At 39.5% G+C, this 23,823-nt stretch overlaps 1 protein-coding gene across 1 annotated transcript in view; it reads right to left on the reverse strand.

Annotated features, from left to right (window-relative positions):
• Positions 1-245: 245 nt before the first annotated feature.
• SEMA3C (semaphorin 3C) overlaps positions 246-23,823 on the reverse strand; it is a 116,037-nt gene continuing 92,459 nt past the window's right edge. The window contains exons 12-17 of the mRNA XM_009900009.2: positions 16,272-16,360; positions 13,549-13,590; positions 12,186-12,343; positions 9,073-9,140; positions 4,760-4,890; positions 246-1,708 (exon numbers count right to left, since the gene is read on the reverse strand). Coding sequence (XP_009898311.1) covers positions 1,295-1,708; positions 4,760-4,890; positions 9,073-9,140; positions 12,186-12,343; positions 13,549-13,590; positions 16,272-16,360 — 902 coding nt within the window. The 3' untranslated portion in view covers positions 246-1,294. The remainder of the gene's footprint in view (positions 1,709-4,759; positions 4,891-9,072; positions 9,141-12,185; positions 12,344-13,548; positions 13,591-16,271; positions 16,361-23,823) is intronic.

Below are 23,823 nucleotides of genomic sequence, written 5' to 3' on the forward strand. Positions count from 1 at the left end.
TTAGTTTTTCCCAGCATGGCTTGGTACACTTTAACCTAGTTTTCAACTAGCCACCTTTCATCAGACCTGATGGTTGCATCTTAACTAAAAATAGTTCTGTTTAAACATTCCTCTGAAGCTTGTGTTTTGACACAAACCCATTTTTAAGTTTTGGGTTTCCCTCATTCTTTTTTTCTTTTCTTTTCCTGATCTTCTTTTCAGCAGAAAGCTGAAGAGGAACTGTGAACACAGCATTGGAAAGAACAAAGGGTACAAAGACTGGAAAATGGAAAAGGTTTAATTTAAAAAGCTTTGCAACTTTGAGAAAATAGTTGTAACAATAACGTTTTAAAACTTCCAAAGACAATCGTGACTTGTCGCCACACTGCAAACCAGCTTCAATTTAGCCATGAGACAGATTCAAGATAATCTCCGTTTTTCAGTGTTGAGTAAACAGCATACTGCATGCCCACATTCTGTCCTTTGAAAAAAAAACAGAATTCCTTGAAAAACAGCCTAATACCTAAGCCACTTAGGTGTTTTTCAAAATCATGTCTGTAACATTCTCAGGTTAGCTTTGTGCCACTTAAAGAGCTTTGTAGTCTAACAGGACACCTTATTTTAATAATAATCAATCTGAGCAGAGACATTTTAAGTTACATTCCAGAACTCATTAATTTAATACAATTCATACTATGCACAATAATCAGTGTTTTCTCAGATAAAGCATAATTTTGTTTTTCTCCTACTTGTTCCTTCATTTGACCTCTGAATGGATGAAACATTTCTACTGTACTTTACTTTCTTCCTGTCGGCATGGATTCAACATGAGTTGAACAGTGAGTGAAAGATGCAAACCCAGGATTGAACAGTAAACAAGAAGAAACTCCTTCTTAAATGCTGTGCAAGGACATCTTAGCACCATTTTGAGCATGCTTCTTAACCCAGATTCTTTCACCATCAGTCTGGTTGTTACAGTTCCAGAGTTGCAAGATGATGCACTGCTGTCATTAAAAAATTCTGTTCAGCTCTAATTAAACACTGAGATGTTAAAGATGAATCTGGTTTAAGATGAATACTCAGTTCTGCTTCTAGGACAGAGTCCTGCTTAGTGTCAGTATGCATCTAGGAAAGAAAATCCTCTGAATTATTTTCTTTAGTTAAGTTACACTGCATTTTATTGGGAGATGGATTTTTCTGAGGCTTCTTGGATTTTCATTTAATTCTTTTATCAGATTTGCTCAAATTTGTTCTCAACAGACAAATATAAGCCCCCTACAGTGAGGACAAAGATATCTATTACTACAAAATAAAGTTAAGATCCAGGTAATTGATTCCTTCTATTTCTACTTTTCCTGCTATTTATAAGGGCCTTTAGTTTGCTGTAGTCCCCTCTCATCTTCTGGGATTCCTCCCTCTGCTGACCTTGCTGTCTGCTGTCTTTGCAGTACTGGTTAATCATCTGCATTTCTGAGTGGCTGAAAGCTCCCACAAAGTCCTTTGGGTGGAACTGCAATGCTCGCACTGAGCTGGCCCAGGTCCAAGGCGACCACTTGTCAGTCATGAAGGCCACAGTCTCTGAATCCAACACTTTGAAATTGATCTTTGCTAATGTTTGCTTGAAGTTGTTCTCTGTTGCGATGCAGTGGTAAAGCCCTCGATCAGTATCTTGGACAGAGCGAATGAGGAGTCCTTGCTCAGTAGCTATCATCCTCTCATTCAGCTTGACCTAAAGGGAAAAAAGCGCAGAAGGAATTGTTTCGGGAAAGTTATGGACAGTACCTCTTGGTAAGTCTCACTTCAAACTCCTCTTTGTTCCTTAAATGCTTTCTTAAGTTGCTATATTTTGCCCCAGAGAACACCGTTATTGCTACTTCAAGGTAAGCAAATCTAGAGACTATATGAAAGAAGAATTTTCATAATGTTCAAATAACAGAGCTGAGGAAATGAACTTTTATTTGCCAGGGTTATATCCCCAAGAATGTCTTTTCCAGCATCAGAGATTGCTGGTGTGACTTGATGGAAGAAAGGTAGAAAACTGGAGGCTGATCTGACATTGAACACGAAGTGGCTTCTAGTTTAACATTGTGAATTTGAGAAGGTTCTTGGAGCTAGTTTCTGAAGAACTATACCTGCACTGCAGAGTCTATAGGCTGTCTAAAAGCTTTCATTGCAGTGGCCTCTGATGGAACTTGGCTTCCAAGAAATTACAGTGAGGCCCACCTGTATCCCTGGAAAAATGATGGAGTGACTCATTCTGGAGGTCATCTCTAGGCACTTGGAAGAAAATGATCAGGAGTAGTCAGCATGGATTTACCAAGGGGAAATCATGCTTGACTAATCTGATAGCCTTCTATGATGTTGTAACTGAATGGGTAGATGCAGGGAGACCAGTGGATGTAGTCTACCTTGACCTTAGCAAGGCTTTTGACACTGTCTCCCATAACATCCTTGTGACTAAGCTCAGGAAGTGTCGGATAGAAAAACAGACAGTGAGATGGATTAGGAACTGGGTGCACAACAGAGTGCTAAGAGTGGTGATCAATGGTGCCAAGTCCAGATGGAGAGCTGTAACTAGTGGAGTCCTTCAGGGATCAGTGCTGGGTCCCGTCCTGTTCAACATCTTCATCAATGACATTGATGAGGGAACAGAGTGTCTGCTCGGCAAGTTTGCTGATGATACCAAACTGGGAGGCTTGGCTGATACACCTGAATGCTGTGCAGCCATTCAGTGAGACTTGGACAGACTGGAGAGATGAGCAGAGAGGAACCTAATGAGGTTCAACAAGGATAATTGCAGAGTCCTGCACCTGGGAAGGAATAATAAACTGCACCAGTGCAGGTTAGGAAGTGATGTACTAGAGAGCAGCCCTGTGGAGAAGGACCTGGGAGTCCTGGTGGACAAAAAATTATCCATGGAACAGCAATGTGCCCTTATGGCCAAGAAGGCCAATGGGATCCTGGGGCGCATTAGGAGTAGTGCGTCCAGCAGATTGAGGGAGGTTCTCCCTCCTGTCTACTCTGTCTGGTGATACTTCACCTGGAATATTGTGTCCAGTTTTGGGATCCCCAGTTCAAAAGAGACAAGGATCTGCTGGGGAGTCAAAAGCAGAGCTATCAGGATGATTAAGGGACTAGAGCAAGTGCCCTGTGAGGAGACGCTGAAAGCCCTTGGGCTGCTTAGTCTGGAGAAGACTGAGAGGGGACTTAATAAATGTTTGTAAATATCTGAGGGCTGGGTGTCAAGAGAGAGGGCACAGACACCTTTCAGTTGCAGCCTGTGATAGGACAAGGGCAAGGATATAAACTACAACACAGAGGGCTCCACCTCAACATGAGGAGGAACTTCTTCACTGTGAGGGTGACAGAGCACTGGAACAGGCTGCCCAGAGAAGTTGTGGAGTCTCCTTCTCTGGAGACCTTCAAGACCTATCTGGATGTGTTCCTGTGTGACCTGTGCTAGATTCTGCTCTGGTGGTCCTGCTCTGGCAGAAGGGTTGGATTTGATGATCTTCAAAGGTCCCTTCAAACCCCTAACGTCCTATGATTCTACATTTTTCTACCCTATTTCCTGTTTCTGACTTTAAGACTCTGGACAGTCCCTGGAGATGGTCACACCTGCTGAAGGAAGCAAGTTACCATGCCTTGTTATCCCCTGATTATAAATGACTGTGCATATGCCCCCTTGCATGTTAGCTGTGATGTAAAAATTGTCAGGTTTTTCCATTCCGAAATACCAGTGCTGGCATGTTTATGAACCATTTTTCCATTTTGCCACTGCTCTTTGCATTACACTCCCTCTTGGGAATTAATTTATTTATTACACTGCTCTGTTACTGTAAACTATTGTTGGCATTGTGGCGGTAAGATTTCAGGAAATCTGAGAGATTGATACGTAATTAACCCTTTGATTGCTACAGTTTGCTGTTATTTAAAACTGCCTTGATTCTAAAAGAGTTTCAGAATTTAAGAACAAAAAAGCAAGGTATTCTGCAAAAGCAAAAGGTTAAAAGGAGACTGGGACTGTCAGGAGACAGCTTGAGTCTCTGAGGAGTAAGGGAAAAAAATCAGCATAACTCAGTGAAAGGATTGTAAGTCCTCTGTGATTCTGGAAAATGGCCTGATCTGAGAATAATGTTTTTCAGTATTTATAATCCGTCAATAGACACCACATCATGTAATAGTTCCTTTCAAGATACATTCCTTTTTATTCAGATAGTAACTACCTTCAATTTCAAATGGATTTTTTCCATTTTTATATGACTTAAAGAAGACACATTCCCCATAAGCAACCATACTGTATAAAATAGTGCTGAAAGTCTTAGAGAGCACAGTAATGGAACATGTGATTGCACCATAGCGGGGAAATACTTTTGTCGATGTATTCTTAGCCCAGGCTACTTTCTTGCTAAGCAAAGCTTTCACATTTCTCCCACTTTTGCCTTCTATCTCCTCAGTAGCACAGGTGGTCTACTGCCTGCTGACTTCTTCCTGAACTTTAGACAGCTTATTGCTTTTATGGCTGTTTTCTCAGATCAATAAGAAGTCATGGGTGCTACAAACCTTCAGTTTGCAATTAGTAAGACAGAGAGGAAAAATTCATTAATTAGTTCCCTGACTTTAGGATCTGACAGGAATTGTCTGATAGCTGTTCTGGTCTAATAGCAATCACTAGGGCTGAGGGGCAAAGTTCCAGCTACACTAAAGAGTTTGATGAAACTCGGGAGTGGGTGAGATGCTGACTGAGGTCCTTTTCAGAGCTGCTACTCACACTACTTACCTCTTTCCTCCTGTCATTGTCTTTCTGTAGCAGCCATTTAATGGAAGCCTGAGGAGATTTGGGTGTACATTCCAGAAAGGTAGTGTTGTTTTTTATTCCATACTGAACTATTTCTGCAGCGTTTCTGTATGCTAGAACAGAAAAGAAAAACAGGTCAGGCTACTGTGAATGGTGATTTTAATACAGAAATCAAGAAACTGCCACACAGATAAAATGATCAGATGGTGAGGATACTGGCCAGTAATTTAGGGCAAAGAAATGAAATGTGAAGTACAACTAGTTCCAAATACTCGTGTTTTCAATCCAGCATGGTCTGTTGTGAGAAAGTAGGATACCTGTAGGCTGGTAAGCTCTGATGCTGGCATTGTTCCATGAAATGATCTCATTCTCTACTACTACAAAAACGCCTGTCTAGAACTATCCAAAAGAGAATGAAGCATTTAATGCATTTCTTCACGCTTCACCACTTACAACTTGGAGGAATATTGTTATTTGACTCAAATTCCAGCAGCACACCCCAAAGGAAGGCTTCATCCTAGCTGCATGCAGTATCCCAGGGAGGCGAGAGAGGGCAGACTGGGCGCCCACTCCTCTCGCAAAGCAAGGAAGGGACTTGGCTTTGAATCTGACATGCAAAGAATATGTACACATGCCAGCAATAGAGAGCAGCAGAGATTTATAGCACTCTGGTAACACCTGTGCAAGTGCTGAGAATATGTCATCACTCAGACTTGTTGTGCTCCTTTAAAGTCTTGATAGATGAACAATTGGCACATACCACTAGGAAATTCTAGTTAATCATTACTTAGCACAAATGATAGTAATTGTCCTGAAAACAGCACACTTCCAGATTTAAAAGCTTGCATCATATATATAATATGATTTTTTTTTGTTGCAAAGGAGCAATGGATAACAGATAACATCAGAAATGTAAATACCTAGAGGTCTACACCTCTAAAATTTGACTGATTTTGCACAGTCCTAGGACTGTTTTTCCTCAGACTCCACTTTATCTCCCATTCTTTTCAACTTCTTTCATCAACTGATATGTGAAACTGGAATCTGTTCTAGAAATGAAGGAGACACTGCTTGGTTCTAGCACTTCAAAGCTTCTGGCACAGTTATGAAGTCATACAACAATCAGCTGTAACCCTTTAAAATGATATTGTGGAAATATTTTGCATTACAAGTCTATAAGCCAGCAAAAGAGCTCATCTGTGTGCTGACCCACAAGTAGCTGTGGAGCAGTGAAAATATGACCTGTAACACATTATTATTTTTATGTATACTGGAACTAAGTGTACGATAAAAAGGCGTTTTTGTCTAACTGATCAATATATATCTAACTTCTTACCTACTCCTTAATACTGCTACTTAAACATGACAAGAAAAAGCTTGAGAGAATACAAATGCCATAAGGGCTAACAGAAGCATAACAATATTAAGCAGAATGTTTGAAAAGTGATTATTTGAGACCCTTAATTCTTGATGATCTATTTACAAAATGTACTATGACAAAAACGTTGAGTTTATGCATGCTGAGAGCTCTAAGGCATGCAGCCTGTCATGTGTAAAGAGTTTGCTTCAAGATTATGGAACCCTATGAACTTGGAAGATTCCTTGCTCTTGCCTAACTATGTTCCTTTGTCCTTAAGGCAGGTTTAATTTTTTCCTCCACACACAGTAGTTTTGCTATAAATGGCTTTAATTATATTTTGAAAGTCTAAGCTGCTGTTTCTTTTAATCTTTTTCCTTTCTTTTTTTTTTTCTTTTTCTTTTTTTTCCCCACTGAGGAAACAACTACACTATATCCCATTGCTGCACCAAAACACCCTTTATAAAGTTGCAAAAACACATAAACCTATAAATACATCCACATTAAAAAAAAAAACCAGGCTGGAAAATAAGAAACCTGTTTCACAAGATTGTCAAGGTTTAAACATCCATTTTCTCTCAGCCCAGAAAGCAGACAGTTGACATTCCCACATATTGCACATCAACAGAGGAGACACCCACCCACCCTTGGGACAGACAATGGGTGGGTGGTCACAGCACATGCCTGCAAGGTAGGACATGCAGCTCAAGTTACTGCATGCTTCAGAGCCTAAACTTTAACATGGATTTCTCAGAGATGGTGCTAACTGTAATGGTGGGGTCATCTTTCATAATTACCTGTTCAAGCTATTCAAGCTTCATACAAATGACCTAACATTAAGTCATGAGCTTTGGATTGGCATCTAGAACAGGATTAGTCACATTTGGGCTGAGGAGTCCACACCCCACTGATCTGATGCAGGAGATTCTTCTGAGACCCATCAGAGACCATTTCAGTAGAATTATTATTAATAGGACATTCAATTTGTTCTTTATTATAAAAATTCAATAAAAAAAATAAAACCAGGCCTCTCACTTGGTTTCCAGATGATAAAGATGAGAATGCACTTCAAAATGAAGGCTCAGAAATGAGGGTGAAAAAGAAGCATAATTCTCCAAGAGATCCTTGGTTTGAAGTCATACATTGCCACAGCCTGGCTCAAAAATGCATGGGGTTGAAGAGAATTAAGCTTCCTTTATGTATGTGTCAAGTCTTACTATGTCTTTAGTGCTGGGGGATGATCTGTTGATGAGCAGCTCTGGGGAAAAGGGCCTAGGAGTCCTGGTGGACAACAGGACAACCATGAGCCAGCAATGGGCACTTGTGGCCAAGAAGGCCAATAGCATCCTGAGGTGTATTAGAAGGGGTGTGGTTAGTAGGTCAAGAAAGGTTCTCCTCCCCCTCTACTCTGCCCTGGTGAGGCCACATCTGGAATATTGTGTCCAGTTCTGGGCACCTCGGCTCAAGAAGGACCTCAGGGAACTGATTGAAAAAGTTTGGTGCAGAGCCACAAAGATGCTAGAGGGAATGGAAGATCTCCCTTCCGAGGAAAGGCTGAGTGAGCTGCATCTCTTTGGCTTGGAGAAGAGGAGACTGAGGGGTGACCTCATGTCTGTTTATAAAGATGTGAAAGGTAGTCTAGGGAGGATGGAGCCAGGCTCTGCTCAGTGATGGCCAATAATAAGACAAGGGGCAATGTATGCAAGCTGGAGCATAGGAGGGTCTACATGAACATAAGGAAAAACTTTTTCACTGTGAGGGTGCTGAAGCCCTGGAGCAGTCTGCCCGGAGAGGTTGTGGAGTCTCCTTCTCTGGAGACTTTCAGAACCCACCTGGATGCATTCCTATGTGACCTGCTCTAGGTGATCCTGCTCTGTCAGTGGGGTTGGACTGGATGATCTTTTGAGGTCCCTTTCAACCATTAACATTCTGTGATTCTCTGGTATTTGACTGGTGTCTATAAACTGGGAGAATGTGGTAGGGCAGAACACTGGCTCCCCTGTCAGCCATACCAGGCTGACTAAACACTTGCACAGGTGGAAACCAGCATCTCCATAAAGAGATTTGAAATGGCTTGTTTTTCAGTGTAAGGGGAGAAAGAAATAATTGTAACTCAAAAGACAGGTTGGGATGAAAGATGTGCTCCAAAACACAATATGGCTTGAAATAGAATAATTCAGAGTTCCAAGATTTGCATAAAGAGGAATTAATAAATAGCTGAAGGGATTTAGAACAGCCCTCAAATTAACTGCATCTGTTTCTGGTCAACAGTGTCAGCTTCCAATTTCATGTATGCTGGACTATGGATTTCATGGTTCATCATTTAAGCGTATATATTTTGTTTTTATACAACAAGGAGACAGGTGATGTTATTTGAAGAGCTGTTCTAATTTCAGTTTGACCTATACTGGAGAAGAGAGGGCTCCAGGGAGACATTACAGTGGTCTTTGAAAAGGGTCTTCAAGAAAGGCAGGAAGGGACTTTTTACAAGGGCTTGTTGTTATAGGATGAGAGGGAATGGACTGAAGCTTGGGGAGGGCAGGTTTAGACTGGAGATTAGGAAGAAATTCTTTACAGTGAAGGTGGTGAGATACTGCAACAGGGTGCCCAGGGATGCTGTGGATGCCTCCTCCCTGGAGGTGTTCAAGGCCAGGTTGGATGAGGCCTTGAGGAACCTGGTCTAGTGGAAGGTATCCCTGCCTGTGGTAGGGGGGATTGAACGAGATGATCTTTAAGGTCCCTTCCAACACAAACCATTATATATATATATGTTTCATGTAATTGCAAGGAAAGATGCTAAAATAAAATCAAAACAAAACTGAGGCTTTGAAAACATATTTTACCAGTAAACCACAGAGACAATGTGAGTTATGATGAATCACAAGAAGGAAAGCCATGTGTTCTTTATATAGCACAAGGATCTTTAAAATTATAGTACCTTTCAGGTTGAAACCTCGGCACTGAGTCAGAGGGTTTCCATGTCTCACATCTTGCCTACGACTCCTCCTGAAATATTTAGCAAAACCAAAATGTTATTCCAAGATAGATACACAGCAAAGAAACTTTTTTTTTTTTTTTTTTTTAAAGTAGATCAGCTCTTAGGGACAGTTCATGACCTACTATGAGTATGCAAGCTTGCTAGAGTGAAGATAGTATTAAAGTGAACAATCAATTTGCTGATGTTTGGAAGGTAAAGTAATTTTGCAGCAGAGACATAGAGATAGGAAAGTCAGAGGTGATGCATGAAATAGTCATAGGTTCACTGCTGCAAGACCTAACATTCAAAGCCAGAACTCCCAGCTGGAACTCTTCATGAAGACAAGCACCTAAGAATGAGATCCATCAGAGTCACAGTGCTCATATCTAATGCACTAATATAAAACTATGATATAGGACATGTTCCCTCCTTGATTTTGGCAGGCATCTTGGTAACAGGGTGATAAGTATTTGTATAGAATGATGGAGAGCTAAGATTCAGTTCTGTCTTCTGTTGGAGGGTATGTGACTATTTCCAAAAGGTTCTCAAACTTGCCATGTCTCAGAAAAAAATCAAAATTAACTTTGTTTTATTATTTTGGTGATTGATGCAAAATTATGATTCTGTAGAAGAAGAGGTAGGGATCTTCCTGGGTTTGGGAATAGTGGGATTTTAGTCCTCCTTAGCTAGGCGGTCATAGCTCACAGAATTCAGTGCATAAAAATCTGGTACCCAAACTTTTTATTATTAAGCTATACTGTTTTCTGAATATTCTGTAAGTTAGTTCACTATTTACCAAGTTCAATTGAAAAAAAAAAACCCCACCCTCCCAAAAAACCCCACAAACCCAAAACAACAACAAAAAAAAGGTGATAGATGTGTTGCAAATGGATGCTGCTGGAAACAGCAATGTTCTGAACTTTATTTGCAAGATTAGAACTCTTAGAAAGCCCCTGGAGGTCCAACACCTCTGAGTGAAGGGTGATGCCTCTATGGCTACATTATACCAGATGCACAAATTTGAAGAGACAGTTTATCAACTTGTGTCACCTGATCCTTCACTGCATTGTTTTCAAAGGAGACATCTGAAAGGTGATGTTTCAAAGGAGTAATTTCTGACATTCCAAGTATATTTGTGATGTTTACAACAAAAATAGTTCATCTTATGCCTTGGGATCTTAACCCTGGTAAACTATTTAAGTGAGTCAAGGAGACAAAGAATTTCTGAATGAATTTCAGGATTCCTGTGCTACTGTGAGCTGCTGCACACTGTCAGAAGTGGCATACTGCTTGCCTGAGGATCTAAACTTACAGTTTGATATCTATTTAAAAAAGGCTGAGAAGGTGGTGTTCATAAAATAAAGATAATACTGCCAGGTGTTTTGAGGTAAATCAATGTTGGATGAGGAACTACAGTAATTCATGGGAGACCAAAGTGTCAAAAGAAGCAAGTAAGTGAATGTGTCCAGCAGATACTACTGTTGAGACTGGGATTTTGCTCTAATTATCAGTGTTTTCCCCTTCATAATCTCTATTGCTAGATAAATGGACAGCTCATTTCCTTCACATATGAAAGCCAGATTTCTTTCCATACAGATTTAGGTGTTTATTTTGGTTTGATATAAAATTGCAGTCAAAATGTCAACATGAAAGAAAGCACCAATGGAAATAAGCTTGGGTGTCCACAATGAAGATGGAAACAAATCCACTGGATACTACACAGACTACTGGGTATGTTGGCAGCTAGGTTAGTGTAGGAGTTAGATGACCTAAGACTTGGGGATTTTTCTTTTCTTTCCTCCCATCTTCTTCTGACCTTTGTTCCATGGATGAAAATAATCAATTTGTAGACTGGAAGCTGAATATGCTGAATGAAAAGATTAAAAACCTCAGGCACTTTACCAATTGCTACATAGCCAGGATGGGTTTTACCATTTAACCTCAAATAAGGAATGTGTCTAGAAATCTTTATGATAACAAAAGTAACTGTCTTTAGTCCCAGGAGATGACTTTGTCATTGGCTGGCTGGGTCACTGCAGCAGAGACAAACTTTACCTGTTTCTATCTACTGTCTCCTTCCATGCCCAGGAAGGTGGTGGAGTCACTGTTCCTGGAGGCAACTCCACTACCTGGAGGTGTTTAAAAACCATGTAGACATGGCACTTCAAGATGTGGTTTGATGGCTTTGATGGTGTTGGGTTAATGGTTGGACTTGATAATCTTTGGTTGTTTCCAACCAAAACAACTCTATGATTCTATGAAGGTAAAGGAGTAAAGCCCATTAACTGCATCTGGTATCCTGCATCTCAGGTGCAGACAGGGAACACAGCGGCACATAGTGGGTAAAGCCCTGCTATGTATCTGAAAGTTTTTCCTCCTCTGTAGTAACAGCTCATTGCATGTTCATATATGATGTGAAACCTTAGTAATATGAGAGTTCTGCAGCCTCCTGCTATTAAATATTTCCCTCGGGAGGAGGAAAGAGGCTCCTGTTTTGCATAAGAATTATGAGATGGACTAGCAACTCTGTTGTAAATTAAAGAGAAATTGCTTTTCCTGTCTACTTTAATAAATCTCAGGTCAAACCCCCCAAATCTGCATGCGTTACATAGAAATCGCATTTGCCTAAAATTTCCCTAGAAATAAGTCTTCTCACTTAGCTGCAAATGAGGAACAAAAAATATAAATTACTTTATTCCTCAGACAGCCTGAGAGAGATTTTGCTGTATTTAGTGCTATCATAGTTACATTCATAGTAACCAACTGAATTTAAACAAACCTAACAAATGATTCACTGATTTTATGTGCATGAGGCAGAGGGATTAATATTTATGATTATCAAGGGGGTGGTTTGTGTTTTTTTTCCAGTCCATTACTTTAAATATGAAAAGGCAAGCTCTCTGCTTGCAGCAGACAGTCCTAGGTGATGAACAATGCCAAGCACAACAGAGAGTGAGGAATTGTTTGTGCATGTTCCTGAAAGGAAAGACACCCCACATAACAACACCCTAGGCTACAAAACAGAACAGAAGCCTTTCCTTGTAGACTTCACTGGGCTGCTTAATACTGCTTACCTTTTCCCTGTGGGATAAAACCTGGAACAGGAGTTACCATCCCAGGCACAGTATGGATCTCGGGCCAGGCAGCAGTCAGCGCAGGCAGTCCCATAGATGTGGCAGCGATGCAAGGATACCTGAGTGACTCCTTCATCTGAGCTCACATACAACTGTTGCTGTAGAAGGAAACAGAAATATTTGTTTTAGATGTGGAGGAGCTTCACCCAAGAATCAGCTCACACACCTAAAAACCTTTCAATTAATTTTGGAATTAACTCAAGACCAAGAAGGGAGATATTAATATGTATAAAGCCAAGACAAACAGAAATCTCCCAGGTGAACAGTCCTATAATATTTCCACCTTCCTGATAGTAAACACAGAGGAACACCAGGGAATGTTAATGTTTTCTGGACATTGAGCGTCATTGTTCTGTTCTGAGGCAGACAGGCTGAGTTAATATTGCTCAGATTTGGGAACTTTGTTCTTATTCAGTGAGGATTATTGGCTCAAGCCTTTGAACTGCATACAGTCACTTTCATAAACATTAAGTAGAGTTCCTAGTTGAATTCTTCAGTGCATAGATTTCCAAGACATAAAACCTAGAAATTACATTCAGGATTAGGGCCAGATTCTGACAGCCTTATATACCTGGAAAAATAAGCCAAAGGAACTTTCCTAAATAAATGAGAGCTTTTGTAGAAGAAATTCAAAGTGAATAGGTCATCACCAAAATCTGGGCCAAAATTATTGTTTTACTTAGAAACAATTAATAAATTGATAAATTCTTAAAACAGAAATTAATATTGAATAAACCTTTGAGACTCCCATGATCCTTTGGTCATAATACAAACACACAAAAAAATTAGACTGGGTTCTGTCTATTGAATCACGTTTGCTTGTAAGTAGTTTTGTAAAATATTGTGCAATGTGTTGCTTGCAAAATAATGGAATACATAATTTTAATTTAGATGTTTAATATTTCAGCAGAAATCCTCTCGGTCACCAAGGATCCAACAGCCCTGATACTGCCTTGTTGGATTGATCAGACTTCCAAGTTTCCATTTAGGCCTTAGAGGAAAAAAGGGGGAGTTCAAATCTCCTCTTTTGCTACTTATTCGTATTTAATTGTCAAACAAGCCATCAAAAATTTGACACTTTCAGCAAATCAGAAATGATACGTTATGAACAGAAATTATTTTATCTTAGAGGCTCCGGGCCATGTAAGTTGCTCAGGCAAATTTCAGTCAACTTTCTCTATATGCACTATGGATAATCTCCTGCTATATATAATGTACTGCATAACAGTTGGTATTCTAACCCCTTTAATTCAATTTGCTTCTCAGTTCATAAGCATAAAGTAAGCATTTCACTTTTCTTTACCTTTTTAGATGAAATCTTCATTGTTGTTATAGGAGAATTACTCTGAAAGACAAAATTCCAAACCACTTTTACATGCGCTTTCTTCTTAATACTGACCCAATATTCGAATTTAAAAATCAATAAAACTGAAGAATTGTCTAAGAAAATGAGCTTTTCATATTTTGGAAAGGCATCACTCACTTCTATGAATTTTTTACCTTTTTTTTTTTTTTTCAGAATTGAACAAAAGGCATACATACAATTAGTGTCTCACAATGTATTGGCTGAAGTCAACCACATTATTATTACTCTTGTGCATCTGCAAGCTTCTCTACACTTCTAATTAACCTGCATCTCTGCTACCTCAGCAACAGGGAAGCAATGTGTTTTGAAGACATTACCCTTACTTTGTAATAAGAAGCAATGTCTGTTACTTGATCATGATGATGAAAGAGGTGATTCTGTCACCTCGCTCTGGTAAGACTTCACCTGGAATTGACAGAGTGGGCTCACAGGAGGGCTACAATGATGACTGGGGGTCTGGAACACCTGTGCTATGAGACCAGGTGAGGGAGCTAGGGTTGTTCAGCCTGGAGACGGGAAGGCTCTGGGGAAACCCTAAGCAGCCTTCCAGTACCTGAAGCTGGCCTACAAGAAGGATGCAGAGGGATTATTTACAAAGGGCTGTAGGATGAAGGACAGTGGTTTGAAATTAGAGAAGATGAGATTTAGATTGGATGTTAAGAACACCTTTGTTACCACGAAGATGGTGGAACACTGGAATGGGTTACCCAGGGAGGTCCCATCCCTGGAGATATTCAAGGTGAGGCTGGACAAGGCTCTGAGAAACCTGCTCTAGTGGAGCATGCCCCTGCTGACTGCAGAGGGGTTGGGCTAGATGAACCTTGGAGGTCCCTTCCAACCCAAACCATTCTAGGATTCTATGACAAGGAAAAGAAATCATAGACGAGATCATATATACTTGCCACATGATCTGGATAAGATTATGTGATATTACTTTACACATTGAGTGCACAGAATTTGGTTACCATCCAATTTGAGTCTAGATTATGAATGACTAGAATGCTAGAAATGGAATGTATGTTATTGAATGTTTCTTTCCCAGAAACAGTACAGAATACTACAGTATGGCATCACTGCAGCCTATTACTGTCTGTATCTAAACCGAACACTGAAGTGCTGGAAAAGGAATTATCACTTCCGTTGCTTTCAGCAAGTGAAGCAATTCATTACTCTCATCCAAACAAAAGATAAAATTTATGGTAATAAAAATGTTCAGCATGTTTACAGATTTAGCATTTGCTCAGTCACATAGGAAAGGCATAATGGGGGGCTAGGATCAATTGCACTGGATTACGTGAACAGCAGAGGAGTCAGGACTAGGAAATCTGGCTGCAGATCATGTGATTTGGCAAAGGTTTGAAAGAGTTTCAAGCTGCTGTAGCATTTCATGAACTGGAGAGTCAAGGTCAAACTCAGCATTGGCTCTGATGACACATTCTCCTTTCCTCATTTATACTCTGGAAGGAAATCAGTGTTTTGTTTACTCTTGATATTTACTAGCACAGAGCTAGTGACCTCATCCCCACTCTCCTGGAGAGACTCACCCAGATACTGCCACACTGCTTGCACAGATTGCAATGACAGAGGATATGATATCATAATTTTTAGGGTTCAGGATTAACAAGTTTCTGCATGGAGGCCCAGAAACTAAGTTTAGGGTGAGAATTCCTCTGAATTAACCTATCTTATGTCTGGACTACTACTACATTTAAGTAAATGGAGTTTGTAGTACTTCACCCTTGAGTGAAGGGTACTCTTTAGATAATATTACTCACATGTATATGTTTAAAAGGGAAGTCTTCAACAAAAGGCTAGGAAGACTAATTATGCCTTTATGAGGGTTAGCATAGAGTGTATTCTCCTTCATAAAGAAACTGTTGATGCTGCCTGTCTAGATAAAAAAAGCTTTAATTTTCCTTTTTGCATCCTATCAGCGAAAGAAGAAAAGTCCATGACAAAATCCTTAACTCTGTTTATAGATGAATACTACCATTTGCCACAAGACCACCTGTTTTGAAGAACAGCTCATTGAAAAATTTGAAAGGGATTGTTCAACGTGAGGGCAAACATTTTCTTTAGGTTATCACAAGCTGCTACATGCCAGAGTGATTGACAGAGGCTATTCCCTTATTTCTCGCTGTAGTTGTTTGTGTTTCTTTTCAGCTTATGTTGTGTTAAGCTTGTAGTTTTCCTCGACTCCAGAGGCATGTGGCTTTGAAGAACTGGAGTTAAGCAAAAATAACACCCATTTTCTTCTATTCTGCAGCTCAGAATCAGGAAGATTATCAGACAAACAAAGAAGTAGAAAAATCTTAGATTACATCTGTAAACAGTGACAGTCTCAATACGTGATGCCATGCCAAAGGATAAAGTTGCCTTCTGGCAGCCACACATGACCTCATAAAAATGAAATTATCAAAATCCTCCAGCCGGTACAACAACATAATAACTTAAATATAGGTGAATAAAAGGACTTAAGCTACTTACAGCCTTCATAACAGTGGATATTTTATATTCCTCTTTGGGTGGGTATCAAGCTGACAGCATGCACATTTACTCGATCTTTTATCGAGTCACAGTTGCCCTTGCCAAAGTCTCTTGGAACAAAGTGTTTGTGTGAACATATACATTGGAAAATCAAAAGTAGGAGCAAGCCAAACCTGAAAAACCTCCAGTTCTTCTAAAATGAGTTCTCCACTTGCAGAGAAGTTGGTGGGTAAAACGACAACTTTTTGCACTGTTCCTTGATCTGGAAAAGATGAGAAAAAGTGAGACTGTGACAGACAGAAAGAAAAAATGAATCATTATCAATTATGAAAAGAAACCAAAATAGAAAAAAAATAGAAACGTTCAGTAATTTATAGGGTTTGGGGTCAGGAAAAAAACATGAGATGATTCCTTATATTGGAATACTATATTTGGTATTATATATGAGCATGAAAAAGTCATGGTAGGATTTGAATTACTACCATTACTGTTACCATTCTACTCCAAAAAAGGATTAATCAAAACCAGTCTCTTCTATACAAGTTGCTGTACAGACAGAGGCAGTATCTGTCCTAACGATCTAAAAGTTATTACACAGCAATATATAAAAGGGAGCTACAAAAGGTAAACCTTCTGAAGAATTACTCTATACAAAGTAAAACAAAAGCATAAAATGAAAGTCTGAGTAGAATAAATTTATTTGTTCAGTATTGATTCTGAGGAATAAGATCACATGGTATAGATTCTCTTTGGCCCTCAGAAGTTTCACGACCAATATAGACTTGTCTGATTAGTAAAACATTAATATAGTACAATACAGGTAGGTATCTGCATGAATTTTTATTGATTTGTGACTGAGAAAAGGAAATCTCACCTTCCTGTTTGGCAATTTATGATGTAGGCAATGTAAACTGAAAAAGAGCAATTTTGCTTCTGTTTTTAAGGTCAGTGACTAAATTCCATAGCTGGAGCTGCAGGGCAAGTTAGTTAGAGTAAATAATTTGCATCTTATTTCCCTGGAGGAAGCTAGCATATAACAATATATTTTATTTTAAAAAGTAAAGCCAGAATATTGCTATGTAATGACCTGACCACACACAGAGAGCACATCGGAGTATTTTATCACTTGGGGGGGGGGAGGGAAAAGAGAAATGGAAACCTGAGAAGACATAAAAATGTGTAGCTATCAACTGTACATGTTCAGGGCACGTTAGGTATGAATTTTTCATGAGAATTTTCTTTGGAGAACATTTATTCTCATTATGCAATGGCACAATAAACCAGTTCCTTCTGAAGAAACTTTGCTGAAACTAAATCTTGTGATAGCACAGCTGTGGTCTAGACTGGGTGCCAGTTTTAGCAAAGCTATGAGAACCTGAGAGAGATTTACTGACTTCCAGGACTCAACCGAATCTTTAAACTCCTGCAGATGCATCTCTTGTTGGAGCTAAGAAGCATATGCATGTACATGTGTATTTTTGCGTGCAGTGTCAACCCTGACAAAGAAGGTACTAAGCACGTTGACAGTGACCTTGCCTACAGAGGAATGTGAGGCTGCTAAGCCTCTGAAGAACCGGTTTATTTAGCACATGCCATACAGTTAAAATTCCTAAATGGTCTTCAGTCCTCAAGTATTGCCCCAAACTGAAATCAGAACCAGAGGGGAGATTTTATCCTGAACATTGGCACAGAAAATACTGATAAAGCCTGACGCCAAGTCCTTGTGTCCAAGTAACCTTTCCTATTTGAAAAGTAGGTTCCTATCTACCTTTTTGTCACACCCCAGCAAAACACACAGAGTTAAGAGCTGTTTATCTTGGTTTTCATTCCCTTTGACTCAGTATTTTACCACTCAGTATTGTACCACGAGGGACAGATCCTTGCAGAAAGGAATATTCCCTTGGTTTAAAGAAAACAACACAACATATAAAATAAATACTCAGGCAAAGTAGGTAAAATAAGCTCTTCATTAAATAAAGTCACTTAAAGCAAGGGGTTCTAATAGTCTGTATGTATTCTATATATATATATGTATATATATATATGTGTATATGTGTATATATACAGACTTCCAACAATACATGGCTTACAAGCTGTAGTTCTCCACTACTTTTAAAAACAGTTTTTCCACTCTTGCAAGGCTTTTCCTTAATAGGTGAAAAACAAGTGCTTGTGCCCAAACCCACTTATTCCTTTAATTACCGTACTGATTTCTCTACTGCAAGTGTTAATAGCTGACAAATCAAGTCACTTACATGTGTCGTATCAGAGAGCCTATGGAACGTCTGAGTTTTGTTGAAACTTGTATTTATTTATGTCCTTTAATGGCAAGGCAACAAACTAAACTCTTGGATAAGAAGGAAGGGTGAAAAAGCATGCAGCTGTTTTCTGTTGTATTTCACAACAGATTATCTTTTGCATTGTAAGCCAGGCATAAGAGATCACCAAACAAGTATAAGTCAAGATGTTTCATCTTTGGGCCAACATATGAAATCTGTAAAAATCATAAAAGTGAACAGGATGGTTTCCTTTGCTCTTTACTTGTTACTTCCAGCAATCTGCTTGAAAACAGTTCTAAATTGTTGTATTTCATGTAATCGTAAAAAAAGAAAAAAGCTAGTATGTCTCCAGAATATCAATTCACCACGAGAATGCATGAAGAGCCAGATTTATGCTTACCACTTCTCTGACTTTTCACCAGGAGCTGTCTGCAGCCTCACATCAGCCCAGTAGTCTGTGAGTCGAGGGCAAACAGACAAACAAGAAAGGATCTCTCTCAAGCTGATGGCAAGAGGACAAGTGTGACTCATAGTGTTTTTTTATGTCAAACTTGCTTGAGCAACTGCACATCTCCCAGCTTTAACATGGAAGACAATGTTACTGAGATCGTGTTTCCTCTCAGAGGACTGAGAAACAGGGAACAGTAAGGGAGGAAAGTACAGCATCTTGTAGTCTAAAAAACGCTGTAAAGAATATGCACAGTGGGATCCTTAGGGTCTCTTCCAACCTTAGTTATACTGTGATACTGTGAAATAAATGGAGGAGGAAGGCAGTCCAATAAATGGTCCAAGGAGGGAATAAGAATAAGAAAGAATAAGAGTAAGATTAAGAATAGGAACAAGACTAAGAAAAAGGATAAGAAAATAATTATTCCTTGGAAAGTAGGGCATAATTCTGGGCTGGTATTAATACTGAACTAATTCCTAGTCTGCTTGACTACAAGCCATGGAAAAGGCAAATTTTAATGAACAGCAATGAAAAACACACAGATGTTTGTCTGAATCTGCAGGTCTGACTTTAAGCCTTGTTCTCTAAATTTTGACTAGCTTGTCTTTCCTCAGCTGTAAGTGAGCACTGCAGTTGCCAGTACAGTGAGCCTCAAAGAATCAGGACTTTTCTACCCCTGAGCCACATCATGTGCACATGCAGAACAACAAATACAACCCTTGACTTTCCCATATCATAAAAAAATTGACTGCAATGGACACTGCTTCTCTGATAGGAGTTTCAGAGAGGCTTCCTGCAGTAATTCTCCTCCCTGTTTGACATTGCTGGAGAGCTCTGAAAACTTTTATCCATGTTGTATCTGTCAGCCTAACAGCAGCTTATGAGTGGAACAAATAACACTGGAAAGAAATATGAAAGCAAGAGTTTGCAGAATGCTTAAAATCTCTCTGTTAGAGAAAATGTTGAGGCTCAGCAGAAAACCTGAGATGGTGGCAGGTTAGCAGTCAAGGCTGACAGCCAGGTCCCCACGTTGCTTGCTGTCCTTAGGTGTTTGTTGTCAGTCAGAGCTCCCAGCACAGCCATCTAGCATCGCTGTGCTTTAGTTCACTCATCTGTTAAATGCATGTAATTCCCCTCCCCCCCCCCCCATCTTATAATATTGCTATAAAACTGCAAAATTCAAGCTGTATCAAAGAATAAAAAGATAGATACAAATTTCCAATGAGTTCACACTTGAGGGCAAGACTTTCACATAGCTCCATCTCAGTCAAAAATTTTGGGACACTGTGAGCTTGTTTGAACAGTAACTGGACTGGGGAACTGAAACAGGTAGAGAAACACTCCATAAGCTTGCATATCTTCTTAAAAAGCTGTGAAAAATTATTGAATGAGTCGGTCAATTAAAGGTTGTCAATGTCCCAGGTACAACAACTAGAGGAAGAAGGAAACTCTGTCTACCACTTGTGCAACATTATTTTTCCTAGCTCAGGGTCATGAAGCTACAGCCAGCAAATCTTGGGAGTCAGGCTTGATCTTCAGACAAGATTGTCTTTCTCTATTAGAATCTGTAGCTCATGACATGATTTTGGCTATTGCATTACTGGAGCCTACTGTAGTCAGCAAGGGTTACTTTTCCAAAAAGGCAGCCATCATGTAACACCCTGAAAATGAGTATTGCAAATGTATGCTCTGAAAGCACTTCCTGCATAGGGACTTTGGAAGCAATTGTTGAATCAGAGAAGATAATAAGAAATACCAAGTAACCTCATGCCACATCCGATACATGAGGCCCAGATCAATCACCTGAATGAGCCACATTGAAGCCTGAAGGGCTTTTACACAACAGTAACTTAGATCTCTTCCCACAAAAACATACCCTGTCTTGATAGCAAGGAACTGAAAAAAAGTTCTATTGGTGCCCATGGGTCTTTAATGTAGCCAAGTCTGACCCAGACATTTGATATCTTCATAACACTGGCAATAAAATGCATGATCTTTTGTTGTTCAATCTGTGTGCAATTTGATCTAAGGCTTTTATATGTAAACCATAGGTGGCATGCTTAAAAAATAAATATTAATCTCAGTAAAATGTTCTCATACTGTTTTACTGCTGTTCTTAAAACCCAGCTGGAAAACAATTTACCAAAGGATAAACAGCAAATATTGAAAGCTCAGCTTCTTTAGATATAACTGTGATGAGTAAATGAACTCTGGTAGAATCTAGGATGGCTCAGGAGTCCTGGCCAGTCACAGAGACAGGATAATTAAAGCCAAAATCTAACCCCAAATTCCTGAGCCAAACACATTATCACTCACTGCATAAGGAAACAGTATGTTCAGCTTTGCCTTTGTCAAATACGCAAATGAGTGATTACATTCTATCCATGTAAAATATCCCTTTAGTTTCTGTTTTGGAAGACAAGACATATAGCATTCTTGTAGCTCTGCTCTCTGCTTTTAAAGACTTCTCTTTACTCTAAATCTGGTAATTTCATAGGAGGGGTGATGGATGGACTTTATCAAGTTTTTTAAGTACTTTGGGACTCTTCATGTTTGAAAGCAGAGGGAAAACATGAGATCATTACAATTTCAAAAGTGGGGGGATTGCTGCAGGAGCAATGTCTGTCTCTGGGATTAAGTTTATCTATGTAGATGAATGAAGGAGAATACCAACATATTAACTCTGAGCATAGACCAGTCCCTGTGAGAGCAGCACTTTTGTCCGGGGGTGCAAAAGAAACACTACTTTTAGTTCACATTGATGTGAAAAAATGACACTGCTGCCTATACCCTCCCATGCCATGGCTACATGATTAAAACCACTGGGGTTCTTGGAACTTTCTACTTCTGTTATTCTTCACTTGCATTCAGGAACTGATTTATTACTGAAACTGTAGAGGAGGAAGAGAAGAAAAGCTAAACATTTTGTGTGCTCTGCATCTGGCAAGACATAAAACACTCCAATTTCAAGCATGAGACAGGTCACTGACAGTGACAGACATGGCTGGCAACATCTCAGTTCAGCAGCAGTAACTCATCATCCGAGCTGACTGTAATTGTCACCAGGTGACAAGTCACGTTGCCTCTGGCTGTGGGGCTCCAGGCTCCCAAGGAAATTATCACATGAAATTCTCCTATACAATGTGGGTTTTGCATTTGCTGGGATGAACTGACACCAAAGCAAATCCCTTCTGCATTCCTTTTGACAGTTAATATCTCTATCAAACCTTCCTGAGTCTCACAGAAAGCAGAGGATAAAGAAAATAAGCTTCTCCTCTTAGTGGCTGAAACCCGATCATTTTAGTTAAAAGGGCTGCGAAATGCAGCAACTTACTTTGCACCAGTTTATTCTGAGGAAAACCTTGGAAGCTATTAATGCCCTCTACCCTGCTCAGGAAGAGTAATGTCTCCCCTCCAACTAACCAGAAAGCAATTAATATAAAGTATCAAAAGCTGCAGTTTGTGTATTTGATTCATAATGGATCCTCTGCTGATACACAGAAGAGGATACACAAACCTTGAGAACAAGCTGAGGTATGCTAATGTTTTTAATGAATTACAGGTGCATGTGTGAGGCCACACTGATCACTTAAAAAGTCACAAACTAATCAAAGTATAAAATGAAATTACCTGCATCTATCTTTTTCAGAATTACTAAAATGCTAAATATCAATAGTGGTATTTCATGCACATTTCATTGGCCAGTACATCTGTAGTATCAACTGTCTCTGCTCCTTTAACAATTCTATATTTGTTGGAAACTTTTACGTGTCTTCCGCTAATCTTTAGTAGAATTTTCCTCCAATTAACTTTACCTTTTACTAAGAACTCTTGTAGAGTTGTACAACAGTAGTAGGGGTTCTGCTGATTTTACAGTAATGTACAAAGACTCCCTACTTCTGTAGGAAAGGAGGAAAATAACCCCAAAATGTCCCAAAGTCATGAAGTTCAGTTGCATTAATTAAACTAAGAAGAAAATGTGGTTACATGCTAGGGAGGAGAGGGGGTAAAAAACACCCTCTCAAAAAGAAAGCCCTGTCCTAATTAGCTTAATTTGGGAGTTTCCAATGACTCTGCAAATATGATCAAAGAGATCTTCAAGAAGCCTTGAAATGAATTTTTCAACTGCCAACCAAGAAAACAAAAATACCCAGATCAAAACCTGATTACATTCCCAATGTAATTGTATTTATTTTTCTATTTAAAATCATAATGTTTAATGCAATTCCAGAGCTGCTTCTGCCTTGATTATGCCTCAAAGTATACTAAGCATTCACTGTACAGTAGATGGTGACTTGGTAAAGGTTTGACAGAAGAACATGAGTGAAGTGTTTCTGTTTTCTTACTTACTTTCATTGAACCACAGAAGTCTGTGGACTGTAAGAGTCCTCTAGAAGTCATCTGGTCCAGTCCTCCACTGGACTAATGAAACCAGCTTGCTTAAGGCTGTGCTGTGCTGGATTTAAAATCCTTTGAGTCCCTGAGGATGGAGAATTCACAACCTCCCTGGCCCTTTTCCCAATGTTTGATCACACTGATGGTGAAAACCTTTTCCTTTATACCTAACTGCAATGTCCCGCACTGCAACTTGTGTCCAATCCTTCTTGCTCTAACTCCAAGCATCTTGAGAAGAGTCCAGATACTTTTTTATTGTTTTTCCCTGTTAGGTAGTTGTACCTCTCATTAGATAGTTGTCAACTGCAGTAAGGTCTCTTCTTAGGTTTCTCTGAATAAACTCAATTCTCTCAGACTCCTTTCATACATTAACAATGCAATCTCTCCACTGATCCTGTTCCATTAGGTTGATGTTTTCTTGGTACTGGGAAGCAAACAACTGGGCCTGGTACTCCTGACAGGAGCGGAAGACAGGGTAAGCATCCTTTTCAGTAAACTGCTCACTGGAAACACATCTATTAGTACAGTACAGAGTGCAGTCTCCTTTGGCACAAGGGCACTCTTGTTTATTTTGATAGTCTGGGATGATTTTCTAAGAAGAGT

The sequence above is a fragment of the Dryobates pubescens genome, chromosome Z (assembly GCF_014839835.1).
Source record: "Dryobates pubescens isolate bDryPub1 chromosome Z, bDryPub1.pri, whole genome shotgun sequence".
In the NCBI taxonomy this organism is placed as follows: domain Eukaryota; kingdom Metazoa; phylum Chordata; class Aves; order Piciformes; family Picidae; genus Dryobates; species Dryobates pubescens.